The sequence below is a fragment of the Siniperca chuatsi genome, linkage group LG6 (genome assembly GCF_020085105.1).
Source record: "Siniperca chuatsi isolate FFG_IHB_CAS linkage group LG6, ASM2008510v1, whole genome shotgun sequence".
NCBI classification, from domain to species: domain Eukaryota; kingdom Metazoa; phylum Chordata; class Actinopteri; order Centrarchiformes; family Sinipercidae; genus Siniperca; species Siniperca chuatsi.
The window spans coordinates 8396387-8424233 of NC_058047.1; the positions used below are offsets into that span (position 1 = coordinate 8396387).

Below are 27847 nucleotides of genomic sequence, written 5' to 3' on the forward strand. Positions count from 1 at the left end.
GTCTGTGTGCATGCATGTGTTGGCTCTCATAGTTTGTGTATGCGGTTGTATGCAGTGCAAGTGGAGGAATAAAGGCTTTGTTATCCAAAGAAATCTATGTGACCGAGCTTGTGTGTGTGTTTGTATCTTTGCATGTGCTTGTTTCACAGTCATTTCACTGCATTATATGGTTTCTTAGACCTGGTTGGGTAGTTGTGTGTGTGTGTGTGTGTGTGTGTGTGTGTGTGTGTGTGTGAGTACACAAACACGCAAAAAAATACAAACACACACATGTACTGCCCTCAAACTATCTGTGTAAAATTGCAGCTGGAGCGGTTGGCTGGTGGAATCCGTCAAGTAAACTTAGTTTAATTCTGTTCAGCTTCATCCCTTCACATGTGGAAATAATACAGTGATCTACCGGTTTATGTTGTAGATAAGGCTTTATGCATTGTGCTATTCAGAAAACCGGAAGCTGATTGACTTCACTCTTTATCCTATTGGTTTCACTTTCACCATTACAGGGCATACGAGTACAAGCAGTTTTCTTAGTCAGCGACTTTGTCTGGAAGTTTAATATATCAGCCTATAACAATGTTAGTTGCAATGTGTTTATGTGAAACAAATTACCGTAAACTGTTTAATTTAAAAGTTTTGAGAGGCACTATTATATTCTTTTCTTATTCATAGTAGGTTATGGTGAATCTTTGTGTGGCATTGTGTCTTGTGTGTCTTATGTGAGAGCAGGTTAGTGAGGTTTTACCTTTAAGTGCTGTACAGGGCTTTAGTCAGGATGGTAAAGGAGCTTAAGATCGTGTCAACTGTTTGACTTTGAACAGGGTCCAATAGCAAAGTGTAAAAGCGCTACAGAGCTAAACCAGGGGCTATTACTCTAACATGGCCTTTGTAATAGAAACATTTTGTAGTCCTTTGTTGGAAGATTGAAACACTTGTCTCTGATTTTTCTGAAAATTATCATATCGAGTTGGACAAATGAAAGTATCATTTGGCACTGATTGCTGTACAACCTCACCCAGTTCTTATGGAACCAGCTCTGTTATTGGCAATGTAAAGTGAATGAATGTTGCCTCCTGATGTAGATTTCTCATCTCATGTCACTTAGTTCCATCTGAAGAGTTTCATTCCATTACACAATATCAAAGTCACACCCACTTTTGCAAAGCAGTCAATAACCATAATTATCTTTATACATCTTAATTAAGTTACAAAGTGCTTTACAGGCAATGAAAATATACAAACAAGTTACCATAGCATTTATAGAAAAATTATCCTTTTATAGCAGCTATCTTAATCCTTTAATTGACTACTATTTTGTAAGAAGTATTTATTATATTTTATCTTCTCACTAGTAACACAACATAAAACAGCTTTGTGAAGTTGATATGCTTTCTGCTGTTTTGGCTCCGTGTGTTAATTGATTATTGAGTAATGTGACGGCTCACTCTCATACATGGCTGCAGGATTTTATCATACACCGTTGCTATTTCACATTGCCATGCCTGGTAAACCCAAAAGTAAACATGCTAAGCAGTGCACATACTGCAAGAGCACACACACATACTGTACACACATGCACAGAGTACATTGTTTAGACTTTAGTATTCTTAGTTTGTTACCATCTCACAAACAAGCTGAGTTGGAGGCTGTAAATGTCATCAGCACTGGCTGCACTCTCCAGTCATTTCTCTGCTTAGCTTTGTGTGCTCAGCTCATCAGGAGGAAGTCACCGCTTCAGCTGACGAGCCTTGACCCTGACAAACCTCTGGCTGCAGATGTTAAGAAGTGTGTGTGTGTGTGTGTGTGTGTGTGTGTGTGTGTGTGTGTGTATATATATATATATATATATATATATATATATATATATATATATATATATATATATATATATATATATATATATATATATATATATATAGCATGAAGCTTCAAGGAGATATCAAAGAGTGTTGTATATTATCCTAAAACATCATCATGCTAACGTTTTAACTTGAGTTTCATAGATGGATAATGTCAATTGAATTGCATTATGTAAGCCAAAATTAAAAATGGGTTTAGTTGTGGTCAATTGTAGACAATTGTAATTGTCGAAACCAATGATACATTAATCCTACTGACAAGTATAGTCTGTGTAGCCAAAACCTCATACAGCTTATTTAGTCCACAAATGATTAAAAACACACAAATGAGCCACACCTTTGCTCTGGCTGCACATAAAGGGCACCACATTTTTGGTGGATCTCTGTGTGGTTTGGAGCTACACATCTTAAACTTAACCTCTCAAATTCTTTGTCGGTACCAGAAACAAGTCTTTGAAATGTTGCTTGTGGGTCTTAAATTTCTAGTACGTCTGACGGCTCAGAAAGTTGAACTGACTTATAGTAGAAACAGCGGGAAGGGCTGAATGTCTCCATATTTTTCAACATGCTGCCAGCCAGAGAACCACCCAGTAATACCACATTTAGTTCCCCATTGTGAAAGACTTATGAAGGCCTTGTGTATATCAAAATGTGTTGAGGCACTTCATCAGTATATCAAGGCCTTTCCACACAAAGTGATGACAGGTTCACATTAAGAAATAGTTGTTAGGTCCAGCTGGTCTGCAGGTTTCTGTGAAGTAACACATTGACTTTTGCCTTGCCTCAAAATTTTCTTTCACTCTTTAGTCACAACTTTAGTTGGGGGTTTGGGGGGGGGTTGAAGAATAATTAACTCCACTCTTTTTTCTCTCTCCACCACCTCCATGTGTAACATCAGGATACTGTGGATTGTCCTCCACAATACAGTATGAAACTGAGATACTCTTCCTGAAATGAGCAAATGCTCCTGCAACTTTTCTCTTCTTTTCTCTACCTTCACCCGACTGTCATATTTTCTGACGTTGAAGGGAAACGAACTTACTGTACAGTCTCTTTACAGCACGAAAACACTTAGTGAGAAAGGACTGCGCCCATCTCTTATTTTTTTAAATCTGGGAATGACCGGGTGTGTTGGAGTCTGGTGATTGTCAGCAGTGGCTGCTCAGTTCAAAAGCTTTATACTATATAATAATAGGCAGACAGATGGAGCTAACAGAGCCCATCCACCAGATGTGGAGTCTGACACGCCAGGGTCTGTGCTGTCTGTCTGCAGCCTGCAGCTATATAATACACACACCAAGCAGGCAACATACACATACACACTATGAAACAGTAGAATTAATAGGAAATCTCTACTTCATCGTAAAGAGCTTAGTTCTTCATCGCACGTCTTTCTCTGTCTCTATTTCTATGTCTTTTTCTCTTGCTCACTCGCCCCCACTGACCATCTCACAATCTATCAACCTAATATCCAAGCCCTGGGTTCAGTTTATCGCCTAAATGGTTTCTTCCACCTTAGACATCAGTTTTACGCCTTTCATAAAACAGCTAAGAAACCTGTGAAATCATTCTGACATTGCAGAACTGTGTGCGTCATTAGACTCTATCATCAAAGACTTGGATAGAACTCCTTCATTTTTATCCTAAAATCATGATAAATAGTTTTGTTCCCTCACAAACTATGCAGTTGCTTTGATCCAAACTATTTTTGTGTCCACATTTGTCACTACGGATCTCAAACGAGTGGACTTTTCAGTAGCCTAGCAGCCCATTTCTCAACCTCTGTTTCTCTATGCCTTTTGAAGAGGAGGGAGGATTGTTTATATTTGCTTGAACCAGACCTGAGCCCATCATGGATTTATTGCTTTGAAAAGAACCCAGGATATTGTATACAGTATATGCTGGTAGGCCAGACTAAGCTTAGAGAAAAAGGGCATTCCTGCACAGGTAATGAAGTAAAACTATGTATGAGCAGGTTTCTCTTGCACAGAGAACAGAGGAAAAGTGAAAAGGCAGAGAAGAGAAAAGGACAGATGATACTGTAATTTGATGAGAAGTTCTGATCCACCAAATGAAGCGCCATGATAACATCAGGGCCCAATGATATTACCGTAAACATTTTCCATAGGCTCTTATTGTCTCTATCTCCATCTCCTTTGTTTCCCCTCTCTACCTGTCTCGCCCCATCTCTTTTGATTTCCTTTCTTTTTCCTTTTTCTCACTCCTTGTCTCTCTTCCCCCTTCTCTCCTGCCCACTTGTTGTTTTATTGAGGAATGCTCCACTGAGGAGAGCATTTGATCTTAGTGCTGCTTTGACCTAAAGATGGAGGGAGGGATGGAGGGAATAGGGTTATAAGGCTGCATGTGTCCCCAATTACACTGCTGAGATGGCAGCATAATTCACTGCTTCACTCAGCGACTGGTGGACGGGAAAGAGACGCCTAATCAAGGCCAGAGTACCCTAACCCGCTGCCAATTCTAACACATACATAGACACTGCACGTGCATGACTCTAACACACACAGGCTTGCTCTTGACAAGAGCCTTCACACAGCTCACCACATTTGAAAGCTTATATTGCGCACATTTTGTCGCCCCACCCTTTCTCTTTAACTTCCCTCCACAGCAGTCTCATAAAAATCGAAAATAAATAATAGACATGACGCCACATTACTGACGCTAGTGATCTTTTAGATGAAAACTAACTAATGCACCCTTATTAGTAGGAGACCATTCAGGCTTTTAGAGTCACCTTTTCTGTCTTATCTATATCATACTCTGTCCGCTGGAGTGGATGTGGTTTTTTTTACTACATTTAGCAAATGATAACATTAAACAAATGGACTGAAGGCACCAAAATTATGTATCTATGTATGTATGTATGTATGTAATTCTTATAATTCCCCTTAAAACTTAATGCATTTCCTCACAATTATCAAATTCAGTTGACTGTTGTCTGTACATCCATGGTTACAGTACAAACAGGAATGGATAGCACCTAATGCAGCGTAACTTCCACTGGTGCATATGAGGGGCCGTACAAGCCATAATACATACTGCATATAACATATATTTTCACTCTCACATTAATTTATTTTCATTTCTACACCCACACATTTTCACTCTCATATTTACATATTTTCACTCACACATTCATATATTTTCACTCACACATTTATACATTTGGTGAAAATATATGTATGTGAAAGGAGAATGTATGTATGTATGTGGGAGGGCAAGAATGTGCTTGTACGGCCCCTCATAGGTGCAAGTGTAAACAACTTCAACTTTAGAATTGCATGTATAATTCCACTGATATGCCAATTAATACCATTTCTAGGTAGCCTAACGTATCTGGAAAATAACAATGTATGGCAAGTGACTATGCCGTAAGTGTGTAGAAAAGGAGTAAAAAAACAAGCAAAAACAGTCTCGGGTTCAAAGGTCTGGCACATTGATGAGAAGTAAGGAGCAGAAATAACATATGAAGGTGCATAGCAGGCTGTGGGATCCTGCACTCAGAGGGATCTAACAGATTTCATCTCTGCAACCTGGGAGATGCTGAACAGGAAATGAGGTAATACAATAGAGATCTTTGTGCCCGTAGTACTCCTTTAACACCTCTCTCTTCTCTGCGCCACCATCTGCCTATCCTCCTTTCCATCGTCTGGGGTGGAGGTGGATCAGTTATGAATTGTGTGTTTGAGAGAACAGGGTTTATGGGAGGTGAGGTGAGACTGTGTTTGGAGAAGCAAGCTGGGATGCTTTACAAGGTGTGCTTAGTCAGCCCCCGCACCAGTCATCTGGGGAAATGAGATGGAAATTACAACAAGCTTTGGAAATGTGAGAACTGTGATCATCTTTGTTTCTTGTGGCGGATTTTGTGTCTCTCTCTGGCACTCTTATTTTTGCTCTTTTATGTATTTTGCCTACTTTAATAATATCCAGGCGTTCTAAATCCCTCAGCCATCCCCACCCCCTCTACTTTTTTAAAGTTCTCCATGTTCAGTCCACAAAGATGATTTTGGGTGGAAGTGTTTTCATAATCAGCATGCAGTTGCAGCCAGTGGAAAACTACGTCAAATAAAGCGAGATCAGGCATGAAGTTCCACCCAGCATGGTTTTTTGTTTTGAACTGCATCTGTGAGGCATCCTGCATCATTAATCATCATAATAAATTGTTCTTGGTGCAAATTACAAATTATGAGACTCTAAATATGTGAAGACAAACTTTAACTTTACTAAAACAAGATTATTTCCACTGTGGGTTTTAGTAGAAAACTTCTCAACATACAGTTTAAAAATCTTCCAGTCTGTTTTAATTCAACAAGTTTCCCACAATGTCAAGTTTACCTTGTATCATCTCCACAGTTTTCACAGTTTTTTGCCTGAAATTTCGTCTTCTTTATTCCTTCTTTGTTCTTCTTTCACATATTGTTGCCCTCTTTTTTTCCAAACTGAGGCAGATCCAGAGCAGGTGCCCCCCCCCATCCTCCTCAGTCCCTCTCCCTCTTCCTGACATTAGAGATGGGTCGAAGGGGAATTGGAAATCGAGGAGTCTGTCTCTGCAGCACACACATCGTGTATACACACGCAAACACTTTTGGTCCATCTGGTTCTTCACTTATTAGGGCAGAAGGTAAATTTCATTATAAGAAAATCCCCTTTGACAAATCCTTCCCATTAAGGAAGCCTTTTGGGCCCCTGAATCACCCAAATCCTCCCTCATATGTAAAAAGCAGCATTCTTTTTTTTTTTCCGTTTTTGCCACTTAAGTTACTATTTTAATGTGATCGGGAAATTAAATACTTGTGCACTGTTGTGAAACATTCAGTGGAATAGTCAATTTTTTCTGCGAACTGAAACCATATTTCAAAGTTACTTTTTGAGGGCATATAAATGCAGATTTAACTGAAAACAGGACTGATTGACGGAGCTGCACTCCCGCTCTTGACAGTCAAAATTACACTTTTACCAAACAAATTTTATTCAAATGTTGCTTGGTGGAAAGTGGAAACATATTGCCAAAGGTTTTTCTTCTGGTGGCCAGTGTTGTATGTATGTATGTATGTACAGAATTGACATTATAGGAGAGTTTAGTCCTGTGTTTCTCCAAAACAGTGACTGTATTCTAAACTGAAGTCACAGGATTGCTGTAATATTACATTGCCGTTATTTTTACGAGACCAACATTTCACCACTGAATGAAACCACTTTGTGTTTGTCATAGTAAATTACTTATTGTATGATGCTGACCAACATTGTAGATGAATCACAGAGTTTGAATTTGAGACTCAATGTGGAGAAACTTTTAGAAGTAACTTTGGATCTACTATCATATTCCTTTATATCCAGTTTTTACTTTTCAGCATTTACAACACGCGCTAGGCTACAGGGTTATTTTTAGATGACAGTATTGAATTATCTCAGATCATAGGACGGTAGGTGAGACCTGCTTTTTCTTGTTAGCGCTCATATAGCAGATCCATCACCACACAACATTACATGGACAAAAGTGATTCTTCAAAAAGTGTTTGTCCAATTAAGTTAATTTCACACACATAATATGTACATTTACTATAAGTCAGTATTGTTTGATCTTGAATGACTGCTTGTCATATCTTGAATGAATACTATCAACTAGTATTATAAATACATTTATTGACCAGTGTTTGTATATTTAGAATCAAAGTGTATCTCTCAGCACACTCTGAAATGTATGTGAAATCTGTTTTTTGTGGTATGGTATGTGGAAACGGTCCAGTCCAATTCCCTGGCTCAAAATTTTTATTTTTTTTTATTTATTTTTTTTTGCAGTAGCGGAAAGTGTTTTGGACGCCGACAGTGTGGGTTTGTGTCTGGCTTGTTTTCAGCTCTTTCTTTGGGGACACAAAGCTCTCACTTCTCCTTCCCACCACTCATCTCTCCCATCCTTTCTTTTTCTCTCTTCCATCCTTCTGTCTTCCTCATTAGCCAGCAACCTTTTCCTCTAGACAAGTGGAAGAATGTTGGTGCTTATTTTCTTAACCTGGGACGAGGAGAGGTTCCTGTAGAGCATCGATGTGATTGACAGGGAAGCGTGCTGGAAAGGCTCAGTGGCTCTCTGTTTGCCTCAGAGTCTCGCTGTTGGCAGTCCAGACTTTGTCTCCAGTATAGAGCAGGAAAACCAAAGAATAAGAATAACACAGGACGTTTTTACTGGAATGAATATTTCTTTTGCGTGCATGCCGTTTCTCACTTTCATCTCTCTTTCTGTCTCTACAGTATATCTTTCTGTCTCTTATTTCTCCCACTACTTGTTCTATGTTTGTCTCTATTTCAATTTCTTCCTCTCTCCCAGTCTAACTTTCTCCCTGGCCTGGAGTCAGATTTCTTGTGGCTGAGTCTGTCCTACAGCGTCAGTCATTGAGCGCTGACTAAGAGTCATGAGTTGATGGAGACACGATGTCTCACACCCAGTTTCCCAGAAGCATCCTGAAAGTATTGAGTTTATCTGTGCAGTCTGAAGCCAGCAATCAGTGGCCCGTGTTACACATCAGGTCAATCAGTTCATTAAGCACAGTGGTAGTAAAGAGAAAATGTGTAAACCACAATGGTTATATGAATGAAGTTCTTGGTGGAAAACATCTACAGAGCTTAGAAAGCAAAAAAGACTTTGACAGTTGTTTTACTTATATGTTTGTTAATACATATCTTTATTGTGTTGGGAAATGCAAACAGAGAAATATGCATTATTTACTATATATAAGTGTGTGTTTTTGCATTTTTGTGTGTGTTTGAATTCATTCTTGCTTTTAGAGCCAAGCAACCATGACTTTGACGTGATGGAAGACAGACCAGGAGCGTTCTTGCTAATAACGCTAATTTTTTCCAAATGACTTGTCATGATGTGTCATTTAAATCAAACATCCTTAGCTTGAGATGGTCACGCTATGTGTTTCATTAATAGTATCTGGCCTAAATTCTCTCATTGATTTAAGCTGGCCTGCCAACACTTCATGGCATTAAATGTCCTGCAGACAAGGCGAGATTCAGCCTGTCGAGTGAGGAAATACCAGCAGACGTAAAGAGTGGTTTTGGAATGGCGCTAAGCTCAACTGTAGTCACATGATGTCTAAATCCAAGTCACGTTTGAAATCCAGCAGCATTATCCTAGCGTTCCCAGATTCCATCTGCTGGGGCCTCTCCTTTTGAATTGGTCATCCTTGAGGAATCTGGGAATGCCGGCAGTGAGCTTATGGAGTGTGTACGTGTCCCTGGCTGCACCTGAGCAGACACACATAAGCACTGACAGGCATGCAACATGGCATGTGTCTTATTCATACCATTGACACTGTTGACACACATGATACACTATTTACAGAAAAGTCACGTACAAAAAGTCAAGCGAGATGACTATATTCATGTCCCACACACAGACAGCCTGACTGACTTCTGCTTTAGGTCTTAAATCTTACATTCTACACCTGACCCATGACACACAGAGACCTCAACACTGACATAACGTTAATGTGCACCATATTCACATCATTAAACACTATGCTCATTCTGCACAATACACTGAAGGAGCACATCCTCTGCAATAAAGTGACACACTAACATGCAGGTGGGATGACTCTATTCACATTCCACAGACAGTCTGCTACCTCTGCAGATTACGTCAAGGTCTCAGGGCTCAGTCTATCTGCTTGGAAACGATCAGGTTTTCCAGAAAGCTGAGCGCTTGTACACACACAGGCGCGCACACACACACACACACACACACACACACACACACACACACACAGGCGCTAGCACACACACACACTTGTGCTGGACCTGTCAGGTGAAAACAGATGAGCTGCACTGTAGGTGGTAACATGCTTGTGCACATTCCTCACTAGTCTGCTTACACCGCTGGTAACTGGAGCCGAGGGGAGCCTCACCCAAAATGGGCTAACCAGGCCTTATACATCAGAGTGGTTTCCATTGCAGTGCCTCATAGGGACTGCAGGGGCTCGTGCATCAGCCTGTGTAACCTATGAGTAGTTCTATAGGGCCAAACAGGGCAAGGCAGGGCAAGGCAGAGCCATCTGCACAGCATGAAGTTACTCCAAGAGCAAAGTTTCTGTCATTACGAAACAGACAAAAATGTAAGCTGGACTATAGGTTAATATAAACTAAGATGCATAACACATAGCCAGCCTTTCCCTGCAATGGAAGTGTGTGAAATTGCCTTCACTGTACATAAATCTAAACAAACCCAATAGACGTCTTCCTCAAGCTCCTGCCCTCTGTCAAGTTTACATGCTGTATGTTTGCGTGGGTTTCCTTATCACTCTCTGGTTTCCTCCCACATTTCAAAGAGATGCAAGAAGTCTGGACTGGAAACTGGGCTCCAGACCTTTTTTCACCTCCGCCCGGCACCGTCCCGAAAAACAATTTTAATTGTCCCAAAGTGAATGCAAACCATCCCAAAATCAAATGTTGTTTCTTTACTTTGTTAGTATCATCTATAGTTTAGTGGCATAATAAAAACACCATTAAAATGTTGAGGAAATAAATCATTATATTTATTTTGCTCCATTCAAAGAAATGGGTTTAAAACAAAACCTAAATATTATCTGTAAACAGTCATAAACAGAATATAAAAAATTAAATAGGACACGGTTTAGTAACACAGCAGCAGCGTTTACATCACCACGACCACATGGCCCATACAAACACAAACAAGTCAAGGGAGATTGATAAGACAGAACTGATGATGTCATTCAGGCTTACATAAAATCATATTGTGAACATTACTGGCCATGCTGGCAATTATTTATCAACTAGGAAAGCTACCATGGCTTTTACCCTGTAGGCCCACATTGTTGTTTGTTTTGTCAGCTGACAATTACGTGGTTGCTGTCGCTGGCTGACAGATTAAACTCGCCGCCGTTAAACGGTGCACCAGCAGACTGAAATGGAGTGGGCCCAGTGTTTAGCTCCGTTAGCTGTAAACACACCGCAGGACTCTGCTGCTAACAGCTAACTAGCTCTCCTCCTGCCAATTTCAACACGGATTTGTTGTTCACAATGTAGCATTATCAGGGAAAAAATAATATACTCACACATACCCAGGGTAGCGCCTGGCTAAAGTTAGCTAGCTAGTAGCAAGCAGCTGGCTAGACTGTTTCAATCAAATGATGTGCTCAATCTGTAACCAGCGCAACATATTTGCGAGGTCCTGCCAGCAAGCCCTTTGTGCCTGAGGGGATATATGGACCGGTACCGCGGGAGCATTTCAGAATCATCATCATGTTTTGTTGGTCTCGCTCTGAGTAGTCGGCCAGTGATATTAACTATAGTAACAGCATGAGAAGACATTTGCTAAGCGATAGTTATACATGCATACACACATGCAAAAATCCCTTTCGCCCTGGGGGAGATCTATGTTTGTCCCAAACACATTTTCTATCGTCCCCGGGATGATGGGACGCCATTAGTCTTGAGCCCTGACTGGAAACTTTAATTTGCGCATGGGTACAAATGTGTCAGAGGACATGAACAGTAAAAAGACTAAAGCCTGTGTACTGTATACGGAGGCAATAAATATCACAATATTATCAGGAGTATTTTCCTAATTTTTCCGATTTTCATGATATGATAAATGTATGCACATGAAACACAATGAACTTTGTCCCACCTAACAGACAAAACTTGACACATGTAAAACAAGAACTGCAATTCTACTCCATCATGATATGTTTCTACTGAAGGTCGTTAGGAAGTCAATAAACGATAATATTGAATTATGTCCAGCCCTTGTGTCAATTAATTTAGATCCTAGTAAGGTATAAAGTTTAAAGGAGCTGCCAATATTCTATGTAGCCTTCATACTGTTGTGGATGGTCGTGATACTTACATTTTCAGTATACATAAGACCTGGCATTGGTACGCTACCCAATTCAGGCTTGCAAAGGAGAGACACTACTATAGGGTAGCACAGAACTACTATAGGGTTTCAGTGCACATAGTGGGAGCCCCCTCCCCCCGTTTGTGTCGCATGTGGTTAGACAGAGTGGTGTTAGGGACTGGGAGATGACATTAAACTACTGGTTTAGATTAGAACTACAACAAGAAAACCCCCATTGATGCCTCTGTGGAAATTCTCATTTTTCCACTTTCAGAGAGGTCAGAGGTCAGAGTCAGACCAGGAGGTTGTAAGGATTCAGTGTCTTTCTTAAGGATTTTACCATGCTACCCACTCAGCCATGCTGTTCATCATGGACTGAGGAATGCTGGGTAGTGACAGTTGTCAGAGTCAGAGTCTGACGCTGTGAGATAATTTTCAGTTGAAGTGACAAGCTGCTGTTTAAAGGAATCATCTCAGCACTTGTTGGTCTGTGTCAGCTTTTAGCTTATTCTTGGTGTACTCAAGTTTCCTCTGAAGTAGCTCTGCAGCAGTTTAAAAACCCTCCGAAGGGGTTTGGAGCTCAGATTTAATGTTTGATAGGTTTATGTTATGATACAGCTACATATTCAAATCAGTGTCTAGTGCACAAATGTATTTTACAAATTAAGATACATTTTTTTCAAAGCTAAGACTGGAGAACTCTTTTCAAGTTAAGGTTTACTTGCTCCCTCAAAATGCCAATGTCTCTGAACAGTGTCTCCAGAAAGTAGGCTACATAAAGGCTCCATAATATTTAAAAAAAAAAACAAAAAAAAACCAAGCACTTTTAGCAAGTTTCACACAAAGAGCCAACGTTTCCTCCAACATTTATTGAGAATCTGTGGTCAAGCCAAACTATAATTCCAAATGCAATGCAGCTTTCCAAAACATGTAGTATAAGTTGCATAAAATGTCCTCCCTGCTCAGCTCTGTGTGATTTTTGGAGGGGAAGCAATAGTTTTTACTTTTTTAAAACTGTGCTTTTTCATGTTGGAGCAAATGTCTGTTGCAACTTGAGCTCTTTCTTTCTCTTGTTGTCTATTGTTCTGATCCAAAAAGGGTCTTGTCATGCAGCCTCCTGTCATCTACCCTGCTCACATCTCTCTCCCCTGCTCAGCCCTCCCACCTCTCCCTCTCACCCCCTTCTGTGGTCTTATAAGGTTACAGAGCAGAACTTTCTGAGCCCTTGCAGGACTGTGTGTGTGTGTGTGTGTGTGTGTGTGTGTGTGTGTTAGTGAATCCTGTGTTCTTTGGTCCATGATGTCCTCAGGTGAACACTCTCAGTCCCTGAACTGGGCCTGCTTTTATTCCTCTTTATGCTCCAGTTGAGCCTGGGAACAAACACCTGCACAGACATACACAGGTGCAGCCATACAAGCACACACACGCACAGTTACACATAGGCTGTGTCCAAAATCACTCCCTATTTGCTAAATAGTGTACTATATTTTCTATTTTATATGAATGTCCTAAATCTGAGTGAATATTATAGATGAGACAATTACAGTTACAGTAAGTGTCCGAAATCTCAATTTACTGCTCTCTATTGACTATTTAGTGTCTATTATGTAGGGTGTATTTAATGAGTGAAAGAGGGAGGGATTTCGGACACAGCCATCATTTTGGTAGTTCTACTGTCTTGTCAGGTTAACCCAGCATGGGTTTATTACAATTTTGGTGGTAGTTTTGCCATTATTTATATTTGTAATAAAAACAGTGTACTTACAAACTTAGGAACATGTCGACATCCCTAAAAAGAAGTAAAACTGGGCGAGAAACAAATTCAGTAAGAATTCTCTTGTAAAAGAAAACAAAAGCAGACAGTTAAGTGTTTTTTAGATAATCTGGCAGATCGCTTGGCTACAACATTTCAAATTGTCTAACCGCTTGCATTTCCTGCCCCAGCGGACTTTGTTGTAGCAGTGTTGCCGTGTTCCCAGATCTCAGCAGTTACTTTGGCAAATACAATGTTATCAAATCTAAGATCCAAGTTGTAATAAACTGGAATTTTAGTCACTAGCATTACCATCTACCAACTTATTTCTGGTCTCCTCCTTCCCTGTGGCTGGCCATCAGTCCCTTGACTCAGTTATTTATATCTGACACAATGACAGTGAATAAACTCTCCAGCCAACACAAACCTGCACTCTGCCTGGTGGGACAGAAGCCCACTTCTTAAAAAGCAGATTTTATGAGTGCCATCACTCTGGGTTTATGATGAAGTTTATTTTCTCTCTTGCTGTCTTTTTTTCTGCACTCTCACATTTTCCAAGTCTTCTTCCCTTCATTTATCTCCAAGTCCTCTACTCTCCTTTTCTTCTCTCCCTCGCTCTTCACCACTCTTTTTTTATGTCTTCCTCTTGGCATGAAAAATCTTTATTCTCTCAAATCCCTGTCCTTTCGCCAAGGCTGTAACTTTCCGCTCATTTTCCAATCTTGAGCCTAATTGTGCTGATAATTCATTAAGGCAGCTTGAGCCCTATATGGTGCTCAGTCTGGTTCTGGATGCAGGCCACAGTGGGACATAAGCTGCTTATTTCACTCTTCTCATTGTCTGTAACTGCAGAGTTGGGTATGAAAGACGAATAGATGTTCACATAAATATTTTAACTACTTCCTTTAGATAAGCATGCAGGAGGGAAGTGAGATGGCCGTGGTTTTTAGGGAAAAATCAAAGCAGGATTGGGGGCGATTTTTTTCAGTAGAAGCACCTAAATTTAGAAAATAAAAAGACAGAGAGCTAGGACTCAAGTAGAGAGAAAGAAACTTGTTGGATGGAAAGAGAGATCTGATGAAGACAAATTGGAGAAGGAAATGATTATCATTCCTGAATTTTCCACATCTACGCATATCTCTCATTCACCTCTTTAAGACAGAAATATGACATAGCTGTATTGTGAAAATGGTGGGTTTGCTGTTCTTCCAGATAACCCCAGAGTTAGGTCAGTTTTCCAGCTAATAGGGAAGGAAGAGGACCTTGGGAGAGGCCCTAATAACAGAGCGGGATGGCTCATACATCAGTCTCACTCACCACACCAACCAGCCTGGCTCCAAACACAGCCCCCCAGACCATATAACAGCACATTAGTTGCGACGCATAACCACTCAAATTGAACATTTCTGATTTTGGTTCAGCTATACCCTCTGAGGCTCCCTCTTTCTCACTTTCTCCTTTGCTTTTCTTTACTTTACTTCAGGCCTCTCTCTCATTCCCATGCCTTTTAAGTTTGAAGTTCTGCACTAATTCCCATATGCTGCTGTCACAGTAAAGTCACACCATTCTCAGAGTTTTATAGGGGTTACGCGCATGTCTCTGCGTGATTTTTATCATCATAAGCCAAATACAGCTGGATGAGAATCAGAGGCTGCTCTCATGTAAGTTTCTGTGTGGAGATTTGATGTCTGGACTTCTCAAAGGCACCTTCATGTTAACCATTTACTGTATATTTTGCCACTAGGATGGCAATTGAGTGGCACTCAGTTGCAAATGAAAGAAAACGTTCCAAAACTTTCAGTTGCATGAAATCTGCAATACCAGCCAAGAGGCGAAAGTGATACTATAATAAAGGTTGCTAAATATCCAGATATTTGATGCACGTTCACTGCCATACCAAAATGGCCTCCGAAGTTTTAACATATCACTACTGACATGCTATGGAAATATGTGCACAGCTCTATGACCCAGGTTATATTGCTTTTCTTTGAAGTTACTTAAAGGGAAATTACTATAAAATTAGGGGTTTTAACAGTTGAGATAATCGTCATTTTAATAAAAATCCAATGGGCAGAGATGGTATCAGTGCAGAAATAGTTCTGGGAAGCTGACTTGTGGCTGTTTAAAAATGGAAGTGATGTGAAATGGTAGAAAACCAGCTAAAAGGTAGCTTGGCTCTTGGCTGGAGAGACAGCATGAAACAGACTTTGGCCGATGCTGAGAAATTCTCTGAGAAATGTCATGAAATGGGGATTTCAGGAGTTGCTGTAGGTGTGAACTTGAACTACATACAAGTGAAGTGACGGGAATGATGTTATCAACAGCCAATTACAAAAAGGGGGGTGCATTCTAGGTTGATGGTGGTATACGCCATTGGCAGCAAAACATTTTAACTCACTAGTCTGACACAAAGTCCTAAAATTGGTACAACTGACCTGGTTAAATTGAATTAATGCACTGGGGTTGGTTGTCTGTGTACATGCTATAGGCTCTCAGCAACTGATATAAGCTTTATCAGAGCTGAACATAAGTCAGGTTAAAAGAAACCAATGTTAACTGTTGATTGGGGAAAAAAGATGCTAACCATGGTCTCAGGTCAAAGTCAGACCCTTTGTCAGACACTTTGTGCAAGTATCAGTCAGTATTTCAGCTTAAACAAAATTCACAGAAAAAGTTTCTTCCTTTTTTCTACTATCATCTAAACCTTTGCTCTTTTTTAGTGATTCATGCTGGCAAACCAGTATCTTTATAATACACACTTCGAGTTAACATATGGGAGACAATCAGGATCATGATCCAATCAGGGGCCTGAACCACAACTGCAAGAACCATTGATCTAAACTGACACAGATCTTGTGAAGGTACCTATTTTTAGGCTCTCATTAACAAATGGGCATAATACAATTGCTTCCCTCTGTTACAAAGAAACATTAGAAAGCTAATCTCAAAATTACTCTGCAAATCATCCTAGATATTCCAGATGATTGTCTCAATGAAAGAGAACTAACAGAAAGATAACTAACAGATGTGACCTAAATAGAGGATAAAGTGGAAGAGAGAGAAAGAAATTGAAGAAAAATTAGTGAATAATAATCTTCTAGTTGGACAATGGTTTTATCTGCGAAAGTAATATCAATTAAATCATCTGTGCCATTGTTTGTTCCTGGAAAAAAATACATTTCCTGTTAGTGGACTGTGGCACAAAATTGCAATAAAAATGTAACTCTTCCTGAAAATATCAATTATAAATAAATATCAACAATTTCTTCTCAAAGGAATGCAGCTGTGCCTACTCCATATCATTTTTATAAACTTCCTCATGGTACACCTTTCCCTCTTCCCTCCTCCCTCCTCCTTCCCCTTCCCTTGTATTCCCAGCCCCTCTATTGAACTCTCACCTGGCTGCACTTGGCTAGCCTTGTGTTAGTGAAGCTAGTGAGCTGCAATGTCCCCTCTCCCCTGTCCTTTGTAAAACACAAGAGTTATGTGTTTCTTTAAGCCTGTCAACTCCAAACACAGAGAATTTAGACTCACCTTGGGGCCAAGACTCGCTATAATACACTGTCATGTTATGAGCCTCCAGGAACAAACTTTTGGATAGTTATATTTTCTCATAACACAAGCATATGAAAGCAAAGGATGAAGATATTTTCCAGGGGGATAACCTAGCTATCAGAGATTATTAGTTATTGTTTGAATAGAAAATAAACACGAGTTTAATAAAGAGATAGCATAATGAACACACACCTGCCCTTACTGCAAATCAGCCCTCCAGTGTTGCTACATATCTGTAACAATCTTGACCATAACTCATAAAGCTACCAGCCTGTTGTTGTTGCCAAGTCTCCAGACTCCCTCACTAACAGGTGCAGAGGCCCAAAGCACTGCTCATTAACACAGCTCATTTCACAAGCACCACCACACAGTCATTACCATCCTGTCACTGCTTGTGTGAAAAAACACATTATCACCCAATTAGCATGACCCTGTGTCAGGCGCCTGGTCCTGTTTGACTGCAGACTTTCTCTCCTCACACTCCCTGACTGTCACCCTGTATGCCACACATGTAACAATGTTTTCAAGTTGTAAATTCATGAATAAACACACACACACACACACACTGGGTCAAAAGCAGAACTCATTGTAACTGTGGGATAATCTATGTGTGTTGAGTATTTGTCAGTTTCTGGTGTCCAAAGAATCAGCAAAGATAATGATGTTTCAGGTTCCATCCTTGTCAATCCTGAATGTTTAAGTCTTTGTTTAAGGATTTTTCATTTGTCAATAATCACTTTATGACCTGTGGCAGTGCACACTGAAGCCCTCCTCTCTCCTGTAATGGAAAGCAGACGGCTGCTCTGTCGTCAGCTGGTAATAACGTAGCATTAGGGTCCACATGGCTCGCTGATAGGCTCCCTGTTATACATTCAAACCTTTGATCTACACTAGCATATGTACAAGGCTATCACCAGTGTTGTTTTGCATTTAAGATGCAAACATTTTAAAACAGTGCGTTTTATGCACTCTTTTACATAGAAAAGCGGGTGCAACATTGTGATTGTTTATTTCATAAATAATATAATGAAAGCAGCATTAGCCACCACACAGATTTTTACCTTATTTGACTTCGTTTGACTTGAAAAAGTATAGCCTGATGCATTCCATTGGCACAGAAGGTCTGCACGAGAGCAGATTGTCTGTTGTTGCATTTGCTGTTGTTGTTGTTGTGTGTTTAGCATTGAGCTGGTAATTTACATACTCGGATCCAAATTGAACATGTTATTTTCTCCTGTAGCCGCTTTACTGGCACACGACAAAGTATTTCATTTCCAAAGAGATGTTTCCAGGCATTGTTTTTCTCATTCAAGTCCCAGTCACATGTTTAAGTTTTATCACAGAGAATAGGGAAACTGCTGACTATGACAATCAGTTTTTCCTATATTTTGTTTGAAGTACTTTTATGTTGTTGAGTTGGAGTAGAACTCGGTGCTACTGTTTGCCAAGGCAATCAAAACGATTGGTTGTCACTCCTGTGCGTCAGATTACATTTGCATGAAGTTGAACCTTTCTCAACTTCCCCACTTAGGGCCACTGGGTGACTTTTGATTGTTTTGAGCAGCGGCAGCAGCATGTTTTTCAAGGTTCAATTCACAATGAATGGCATCCTGTCGCAACCAGTGTTCTAGTCTGTATCTGTGAAGCGGGCTGAATTTAATTCTATTGTATTTATATAGCGTCTAGACTGTATTTGACGTATTAACAGAGACCCAACGATTCCCATCATGAGAAAGCACTTGGCGACAGAGACAAGGAAAAATGTCCTTTTAAGTGGCAGAAACCTTGAACAGAACCTGTGGGCGGCAATCTGCCTTGACCGATTGGGTTGAGAGTCTGAAGCTCACAGCTAGTCCTTTTTTCACTTGCGCTTCCACATTTATTCTAATTGCAGGGTTTATGATCCATCTTGTGAAATAGCAATGGAAAGTGGGAGGACCCAACAGTCAGAAACATGCTAATAGTCTTCTCCATTTCCTCTGTTTACAGGGTCTGAGTTTCCCCAAGACCCCAGTGTACTAGCTACCACTTCATGGAACACCTCTAGTGATGGTAAATGCACACACATAAACACGCAATTTTAACACATCCTTAACAAACGTCTTTTCAGCAAAACTGCAATAACTGTGAACACATATGTTACAAGCAATACATGATGATATGTTCACAGTGCAATTAACGCATGGTGCGTTGAACTGTAACCTCACATGTGTCGTCTGAAATTTCATTTAATGATGTGTTAAAAATTACACATCCTCTGTGAATGGTCCCCTTCAGCAACCCAGACAACACCCATTGTCCCAGCATAGGCCACTACAGAGGATTATTGATAGAACAAGTTTCACATTGATCTACTCAACATGTGGGAAAACAGCCACAGGTACACTGCATTTGTACATTGTGAGTTGTACTTTTATGTTGTTGAGTTGGAGTAGAAATCTGTGCTACTGTTTGCCAAGGCAATCAAAACGATTGGTTGTCACTCCCGTGCGCCAGACGACATAGAGCTGTGGTAGCGTCTTGTCTTCTATTCCTTCATTTACCAGAATGCCTTCTGATAGAGCCCTTAGAACTTTAACTTAATTGTTGTATTTAGCTGTTTGTTGTTCAAATAGTGATATTTGTAGTTGAGAATGTTGCTGTGACAGGTAGATATAGGTAATAAGGTAATCTAATTTCAAAGATTAAACTACAACTTGTCTATAAATATATATGGCCAAGCAGCACCCTTAGGCTTATGATACATTGCTTTTTACCAATCTGTAGTCGTAGGCAAGAAGCTGCGACGCAAACAGCACTGATCACATACTTACCTGCGCACTTTTAAAATGTGTATCCACTGGAGGGCAGATCAGGGCCGAATTATTCCTGACCGACACCAGATTTAGCCTGATAATCAGACTGTGTTGGCTTTGTGTTTCTTATAAATCATTCAGCCATGTTAGCTTATTTCTGTTCGGGTGGGATTTTGTTTCGTTCTGTGCAAACCAATCAGTACTGAGTGACATATCGGTCCTGCCAATGTCATTTTCAGTCAAAATAGAAGCTGCGCTAGTGATTGCTAGGAGCATTTAACTTTTTTTACAACAATTGAGAAAAAGTGTCGATTTAGTAGTTGTTATTTTCTACTGTGTCGTTTTCCTCCATGCTTCCTATATAGCCTATCAACAAGTAAGATTTAACATGTATTCCTCCTCGTCCAAAACCCCAAGAAAATTGACTGTGGGATGCAATATGGAGATGAAAATGCCTTAAAGGCTGCTTGGTTCTCCCTCAATGACTTGGTTAGCTAATTCCTGCCCTTCCTTAATAAGGATTCTTGCCAGTTTATTAAAATCATGTATTTTGTGGTAAGGATGGTCACGTCTGCTGGAGCTGCCCAGGTTTAGATCAGCAGATCCTGATGGAGGAAGCATTTAAAACTGCTGTTCTCCTGTTAGCACTGCAGGAACGACTGAGTCAGATCCATAAAGTTTTCTGGATACATTCTTAACACTGTTGCCCAGAGTTATCAGTCAAATCTCACCCTCTCTCCTCCGTTTCCCCTGGGCTTGGAGAGCCGACATCCGCCAAATCCCCCATGAAGATACCTCAACATGAAACTTTATTGAACTTGACCTTTATTTTTGCTCTCTCATTTTGTCCGGTTTGTTTAATTCATCTCTTGCAAAGCTAAGTCTCGCACAACATCCGTCCCACAGCAGATTCTGTGTACACAAAAACAGACATTGTTAAACATACAGGCAAGAACGAAGACAGTAGTTTCTGGACATGATGGAGCAGTTTAGTCAAGATAATGACTATGGTGACCAATCAAGGATGTTTAAAAAGTCATAAATATGATGAGGAGTAGTTCCAAACAAATCACAGAAACAGCTTTATTTTTCCACAACAACATGAAATATGAAAACTTACAAAGGCTGCACGTGTGCGTGCTCATGTGTTCATAGTAGTGTATCTGTGTGTGTGTCATTTTGAGCTCAGCCCCATGACTAACATCTGTTTCTTATCTGATGAATGGATGGTGATTGCACCACTTGTTTTGTCTGCAGGCAGGGAATGGTTTTGATTGACCAAGCAGACAGCATTCAGGTAGCGTGGCTCTATCAGTATGCATCAGTAGCAGGAAGTTATCATGCTGAAAGAGGCTCATTATTGGGCTGAAAACAGGGGTGATGATAGTTTACTGAACTCATTTTCCCTAAGGCTGTCTTTTTTTCTTTCTTCCTTTTTTGTTTCATTTGATCCATTGTGCTTCCCTTACTTCCTTTCCTCGCTCTCTTTCGCTGTTGGAGAGTGACCCAACTTTAATGAAATTCACCTTTAGCCATAGCTGGCAATGCTACAGTCCCAGCTCCTCAGTGTATTCACTGAGTATGTTTAGTTAGCTGTGCAGCCACTCAGGTTTCTGTGCCTGTATCTTGCTGAGAGCAGCCTGCCTAGCACAGCTTTACTCTTGTGTGTGTTATTTAATATAGACATATATTCACATATAGAATACAATGTTGCTGGTGAAATGAAAAGGTATTGTGTAACTTGTTGGAACATGTATAGTTTGTTTGTGTTGCGGTTGTGTGTGTGTGTGTGTGCGTGCGTGTGTTTACATTTGTGTGCCTGCGTGAGTGTTTGATTGTACAAAACCACTGCGAGCAAATGCAGGCTGATGACAGGGCACCATTTAGTTGCCTTCCACATTAAAGGGACAGTCCGCAGCAATGGTTTGAGTTTCACGGTACTCCTGGTGCCAAATACCACAACACTCACCACTAGACAATTACATACAGAGTGGCTTTGTTACACAGACATTGGCAGGACATCTTCTTCTTCTTTCTCTTTCTCCTCCTCACCTCTCTTCTCATCTTGTCTCTTCTTTCCCTTCCTCTGCTCCATGCTGCTTTATTGTCAGTTATTATCACAGCTAATGAAGTTTGCAGGCACACAGCTCCAAAGACCATTTTCTTTTCCATCAACTCAACTAATGAGACGGTGATAAAGTGACCTTCTTGCCTTTGGCAAAACACACGTCTTTTAAAAGCGAGTCTGTTCTCATTTAATATATAAAGTACTTTTTGTTTTTAGATAAAATAGTCAGACTCAACAGGCACATTAAGGCGGTGAGGTGTTGCATCAGCATCTAAGCAAGATTCGGTCCACTGCAATCATAACAGTGTATAGGCACAGATTCCCAGCAGACCCCTCATGACTTTGTGTTGATAGTTTGGAAGTCAAATCAAAATGAAAACACCCACACACAGAAGCAAGCATGCACAGACACACTGTCATTAAGACAATTGTATCACCAGTAGTAATGACCTCTGGCTCCACCAATGTGTATATGCATTGCACACCTCTGTGATTGGTCTCAGCATCGCATATTGAGTTTGGTTGGGGTTTTTTGTGTGTGTAAGCGTGGTTGTGAGAGTTGATGACCTGTGACTATAGGGAGTGTTGCAACATTTTTCAGAGCTTGTCTGATCTGAGTCACACATTACATACACCTAGAGCCAACCTAAAACCATGTACCTCCAAGTTTGGTGATTTTTACTTTTTCAGATATCATGCTTCTATATATGTACTGCATTTATATAGCGCTTTTATCCAAAGCACTTTACAGATTGCCTCTCACACACACACCTGACCATCGGGAGAAATTTGGGTTTCAGTGTCTTGCTCACGGACACTTCAACATATGTACAGGAGGAGCTGGGGATCCAACCACCAACCCTGGTTAGTGGATGATCCACTCTACCTGCAGGTAGAGCTGAGCTTATGGTTTGTTATTAAAGTTTTTGTTGATTTTTCTTTAAAAGAAAAAGAGGAATACAACAATAAAAGCACAATTGGACACATAATCAAAAGAATCTAACAACACAGACCAACCAAAATGACAGCACCATCTCACCAACACTGTCTTAGTCCATTATCACCACTCCGGTTCAAGGCAGAGTTGCAGTTAATAGATGCTAAAATCAGCAAAATATAATAATGATTCTATTATAAATGCAAGAGTCCACTCATACAAAGACCACTAACTTATTAAATAATATAGAAATGATAATCATAGCAGTAAAATAAATAATTTCACATTTCGAGCCATATGGCATGAAATAAAGCTGAACCCACCCACATGTTAGGAAATAGACAGATTATACCAATAGTATAATGATCATCTCCTAATACAGATCTTTGCTATTCACATGAATGCTGCTTTATGGTTTGAGAACATTTGTGTGCCTACTAGACTTTGAAGCCTAGAAACCTTTGAGAAACCAATCAGAGGTCTAAAAATGCATTGTTATCAAGCGTAAAACATCCTGGAAAGGTTTGGCTTTTGGACTTAAAGTAAATGTTTTCACTGAACAGTAATGACAAACTGTTTCACACTTAGTCATGGCACATTTTTACCTTTTTAGAGAGGAGTTTGAGTTGGTTAATGTGACAAATTCAGTGTAAACAACACAGCAGAGTGAAGTTTAAAGAGAAAATATTTTTACTAAATGAAACTGGCCTAGTGCTTGACACAGAAGGAACACAGTCTTCCATCTCAGTACTCTTATGGTTGTCTCGCGACATTTAAAGTGATTAAAAATGGTGACATAATTAGACTTGGCAGATTAAATTGAAAAATAACGGAAAACACAAAGCAAAACAGATGAGTAAACAAGTTATGAAAAGAATCTAGTTACACAAATTAACTGCAGAAACTGCTGCACTTAATATTTTCTTTCATTCAGTCTCTCCCACACACACATTGTACATTTCATTTACGCTTTTTCATTCTCTTCTGTCAGAGCATGCCTCTTAGTTTTTAATCATATCAGAGTTTGACCTGGATATCAGTTATGCACAACCCATCGCACCACTTGATAGGTTTTATTTTAAAATGTTTTATTGATAATCCATTTACATGGCTTGTTAAAGCAAACAGGTGCACTAACTGTCCTTAAAGTGTGCGTTTGTATTGGTGGTTAGATAGAAGAAGAAAAAAAGAAAAATGCTTCTTCAAACTTTGCAGAAGAGCAAGAATATAAGAATAAATGGTGTGACTTATACATTGTGTCTATATGATGTAATGAAAGAGCATCTCCCCCACATACACACCTAAGTGATATGTGTTTTTATTTCTGCAATTGTAGCACATACATGGGCAAGGGAGTGGAGGAGTAAGTAAAGACAGGAAAGAGTAAAGGGGGAGAATGAAAGTGGGATGGATGAGTGATGATGATGATGTCGGATCGAGTCTGAAATTTTTCTTGCATCACAGCAGCTCCAACATCACAGAAAAGGCACACTAAGACAAGAAACAAAGATACATTTACCATAACATTACAATCACAGAAGACAATATTCAAGGCCCTTCAACGTGCATTTCATCTGGGATTAAACTCTGTATTTCATTTTAGGATTGACTGGTGTACAAAACTGGTGTACTGTGACAGTAAAGTATGGCATTATTAGTAATAGCAAAATTGAATGTTTATACTGAATACTGTCCCAATGTTTCTAAATATTGTCCCGATGTTTTGATTGATATAAATTTTATTGGAAACTTTAAATATCTTGCTGGAGGTTTTTGTCTGACTGGACTGCTGTAATATGAGCGACGGGACTGTACACATAAGGGAGACCGTTGTGTATGTAGAGAAAGGAGGACAGATAAAAAGTGGGTGAGAAGGTAGAGAGGTGGTGGAGGTACGGTCGATGGTGGGAGTCTCCTCATATTGTCACACACTTGTTAGTACCACATTGCTGTGCTAAGCCTGGGGCTTTAGGGAGGACAGTGTGAGTGTCTGTGTGTGTTGTACACTCCAGTAGACACTCATTTTACACACCTCATGACAATATGTTAGCCGCAGCTGAGTCAGATGAACTGTACATACAACCACAAGGGTCGCTATGGTGACAGAGAGTACCAGCATGTTCCAACCGAAGTAGTTTTTCCCAGTGACAATTCCAGTAAAGTTTATCCAAACAAGACAACCGTGTGCTCAACATTGTTGGCAAAAAGAGAGAAAGGCAGCATTACTTTGTGAACTTCTACCATAAATGGAAAGTAAGAAGGAAAAAAAGAAAAGTATGGATGGCTGAAGATAGACAGGCAGAAGACAGTATGGTCTGTCTGTTCTGCAACAGAGTTCAGTTTTATGTCACATCTCACTCTGTCAAGACTACAATTAACCACAACCACATGTAAAATACTACTCCAATAATATTAAAACAAGCTGGCAGAAATTTGGCCCAATTTTGTCGTGGTCAACCAATTCAGGGTTAAAATTGGGATTAATCCGTACTATGTCTGCTGGGTTAAAGATAGCTGTTGTGGTTTGTTGTTATCATGCAACCACTTTACGACAGAATGTCGTAAATAGATACATTTTAAAATAATACTTAATAATAATGACGTGTGCACACATTCTGCACCTGCAAAGGGGAGAGTCATTTGAAGTCATATCTGTGTGAGTGTGTGTCTCCAGCCCACACCAACATGCAACAACACAAACATCAGTAATTTAGTAATCCCTTTAGGAATCACGCACACAGCTTCATATCAGCTCTTACAGGAATTTTTGATTTTTTTGATAATTTTTCTTCTTACTAGAACTATTATTACTATTACATACTGGATTTATGATTATTTTGTTCTATTAACATGTTTTTCCTGCTGACTTGCATTTTTGTCTGTAGTTTTACGATACTTAAGTATTCTGTACGCCTTAATAAACAAGATGATAAACAGATATATTAGGAGAGAGCAAGACAGAGAGCAGCTTTGGAAGGGACGGCAATGCCCTTGTAGGGAAAACCGTTGTTGGGAAGCATGACCTGGCTACTGTGAAATGTTTTTGTTAGAGTTATGTGTTAATCTTCCAACATCTCTCCACCACTGACTTTCCTGGATGGTCAGGAAATGTGATGTGATTTCCTCAGATGAACAGATGTCTCAAAAATCCCAAATCAGAAAACTATATATTTTAATTTGTGTAAAAGTTATGTTGTCCAGTGCAGAGTTGCCCTAACTAATGAATTTGCATGGCATAGTAAAGATTTAAATGTGCGGGTGTCCTTGCATATGTAAGTGTGTGCCTTTATTTTTACTCCTCAGCCTCTCTATTCACACAAATTGAAGTTTGTCTGACTAGTATTTGAGATTCCCCTGTATGTGTTTTTCCTTCTTTGTTTGTTTTGGCCGGTTTGTGTAACCAGGAGCATTTCTGCATACCTGATGGGTTTTGGGGTTGAGGGAACTTTCCAGAGGTTTTTCTTGACATTAACACCAATGTTTTTCCTGCACATTAAACTCTTAGGTGGCCCTCCAGATTGTTTTTTTTCTCACCACCTTGAGGAAAAATGTGGTCGTGGAGATAATCATGCAAAAATGTTTTGCTTTGTCTTTTCCAATTCCTTCTGAACTCATCTTTGTCACACTGGGGCATTACAGTGGGTTCTGATTTATGCCTCATGTTCACTGCTTAAGGTTGTTTGTTCTTTTCTCCTTCAGAGTTTTTACCCACAACACAGGTGATGTTGCCTCATAAGCTCATACACAAGCTGGGGAAAACCCTCTGGCATCATCCAGCCATGATGAAATGTGAAATTAGGTGTCACCACAGTGGCAACCACAAAATAACTTGCAAAACCAGGCTTTGAATATGTGTGTCTGAAAACAATGAGTTGTTTTACCACTATTCTTTATACAGCAGCATGTTTTTTCTTTATATCTGGCTCTGATGTAGTGCAGTAAGTGTTTTTTGATTTATGTCTTAGTTCTTGGCCTTGTGTAATACATTGTTTTCCCTCTCCTTTTGTCTTTTTCTCTCTCAATCATCTCACTTCTGATGTTTCTTCTCACTTGCCCCCTCCCCCATATTCTTTCCTTTCATCTCTCCTATGCCTCTATGTCTTCCAGGGCCCTTGTTCATCCGTCTTGACGCTCCCATGAACAACATCACCACCTCTCTGGGCCACACAGCCGAGCTTTTCTGCCGCGTGTCCGGCAACCCACTGCCCACTGTGCGCTGGCTGAAGAACGATGCCCCGGTGGTGCAGGAGCCACGACGGATCTCATACCGATCCACGCCTTACGGATCACGCCTCCGCATCCGCAACCTGGACACTACTGACACAGGCTACTTCCAGTGCATGGCCACCAACACCCAGGGTACCGTGTCCACGACAGGCGTACTGTTTGTCAAATTCGGTAAGAGGAGTTAGAGTAGTGACAGAAGCATCTGTGCATATTAAGCTGCCAGCCAAGCATTTAAAAACTTACTGGCATGCAGATGTCACAATGAAGAGGCTTTATGACGAGTGTTTTACGCACTTACTGTGAAATTTTTTTTCCTACTCATCTTTTCCTACTTGAGATCTGGCTCCTTTTAGCAACACTTGTCTCATCTGATTCTTGCTTGTTGCTGGCAGCTTGTGCACAGAAAAATCTGGGAGCAATATTGTTTATCCTGTTGTAAAAAATCCCCTTGTCTTCTTTTCCAGATCCACTCCCTACACCTCTGCCAGGAAGGCCAACGTAAGTTGCATTTTCCTCTATCCTTTTCTTCTCTGTCAGTCTGTTCATGCTGTACTTACCAGAATGCAATACAAAGGACCGTTTCACAAGTGTTTTGTGAGCACTTTTTTGTTGTGATTAGTGGAAAGTGTCAAAATCACAGCTTGTCATTTGCAAATTTGGTGAAATGCAGCCCTGGATCACACAAAGGGAGAGAAAGAGATAAACTCATTTTGATTTCCTATCTATACTGATAATACACTATTTGTTGACACATTTGTTTGTGATCTGCTGCCATTCTT

General features: G+C 40.1%; 1 protein-coding gene across 2 annotated transcripts in view; it reads left to right on the plus strand.

Annotated features, from left to right (window-relative positions):
- Nucleotides 1–27847, plus strand: part of ror1 (receptor tyrosine kinase-like orphan receptor 1) — a 127165-nt gene that overhangs the window by 65058 nt on the left and 34260 nt on the right. The window contains exons 2-4 of one of the 2 annotated variants that reach the window (XM_044199929.1): nucleotides 19031–19093; nucleotides 26949–27239; nucleotides 27533–27566. In XM_044199929.1, the coding sequence (XP_044055864.1) occupies nucleotides 19031–19093; nucleotides 26949–27239; nucleotides 27533–27566 (388 nt within the window). The remainder of the gene's footprint in view (nucleotides 1–19030; nucleotides 19094–26948; nucleotides 27240–27532; nucleotides 27567–27847) is intronic. The other variant, XM_044199930.1, reaches the window with a different exon arrangement.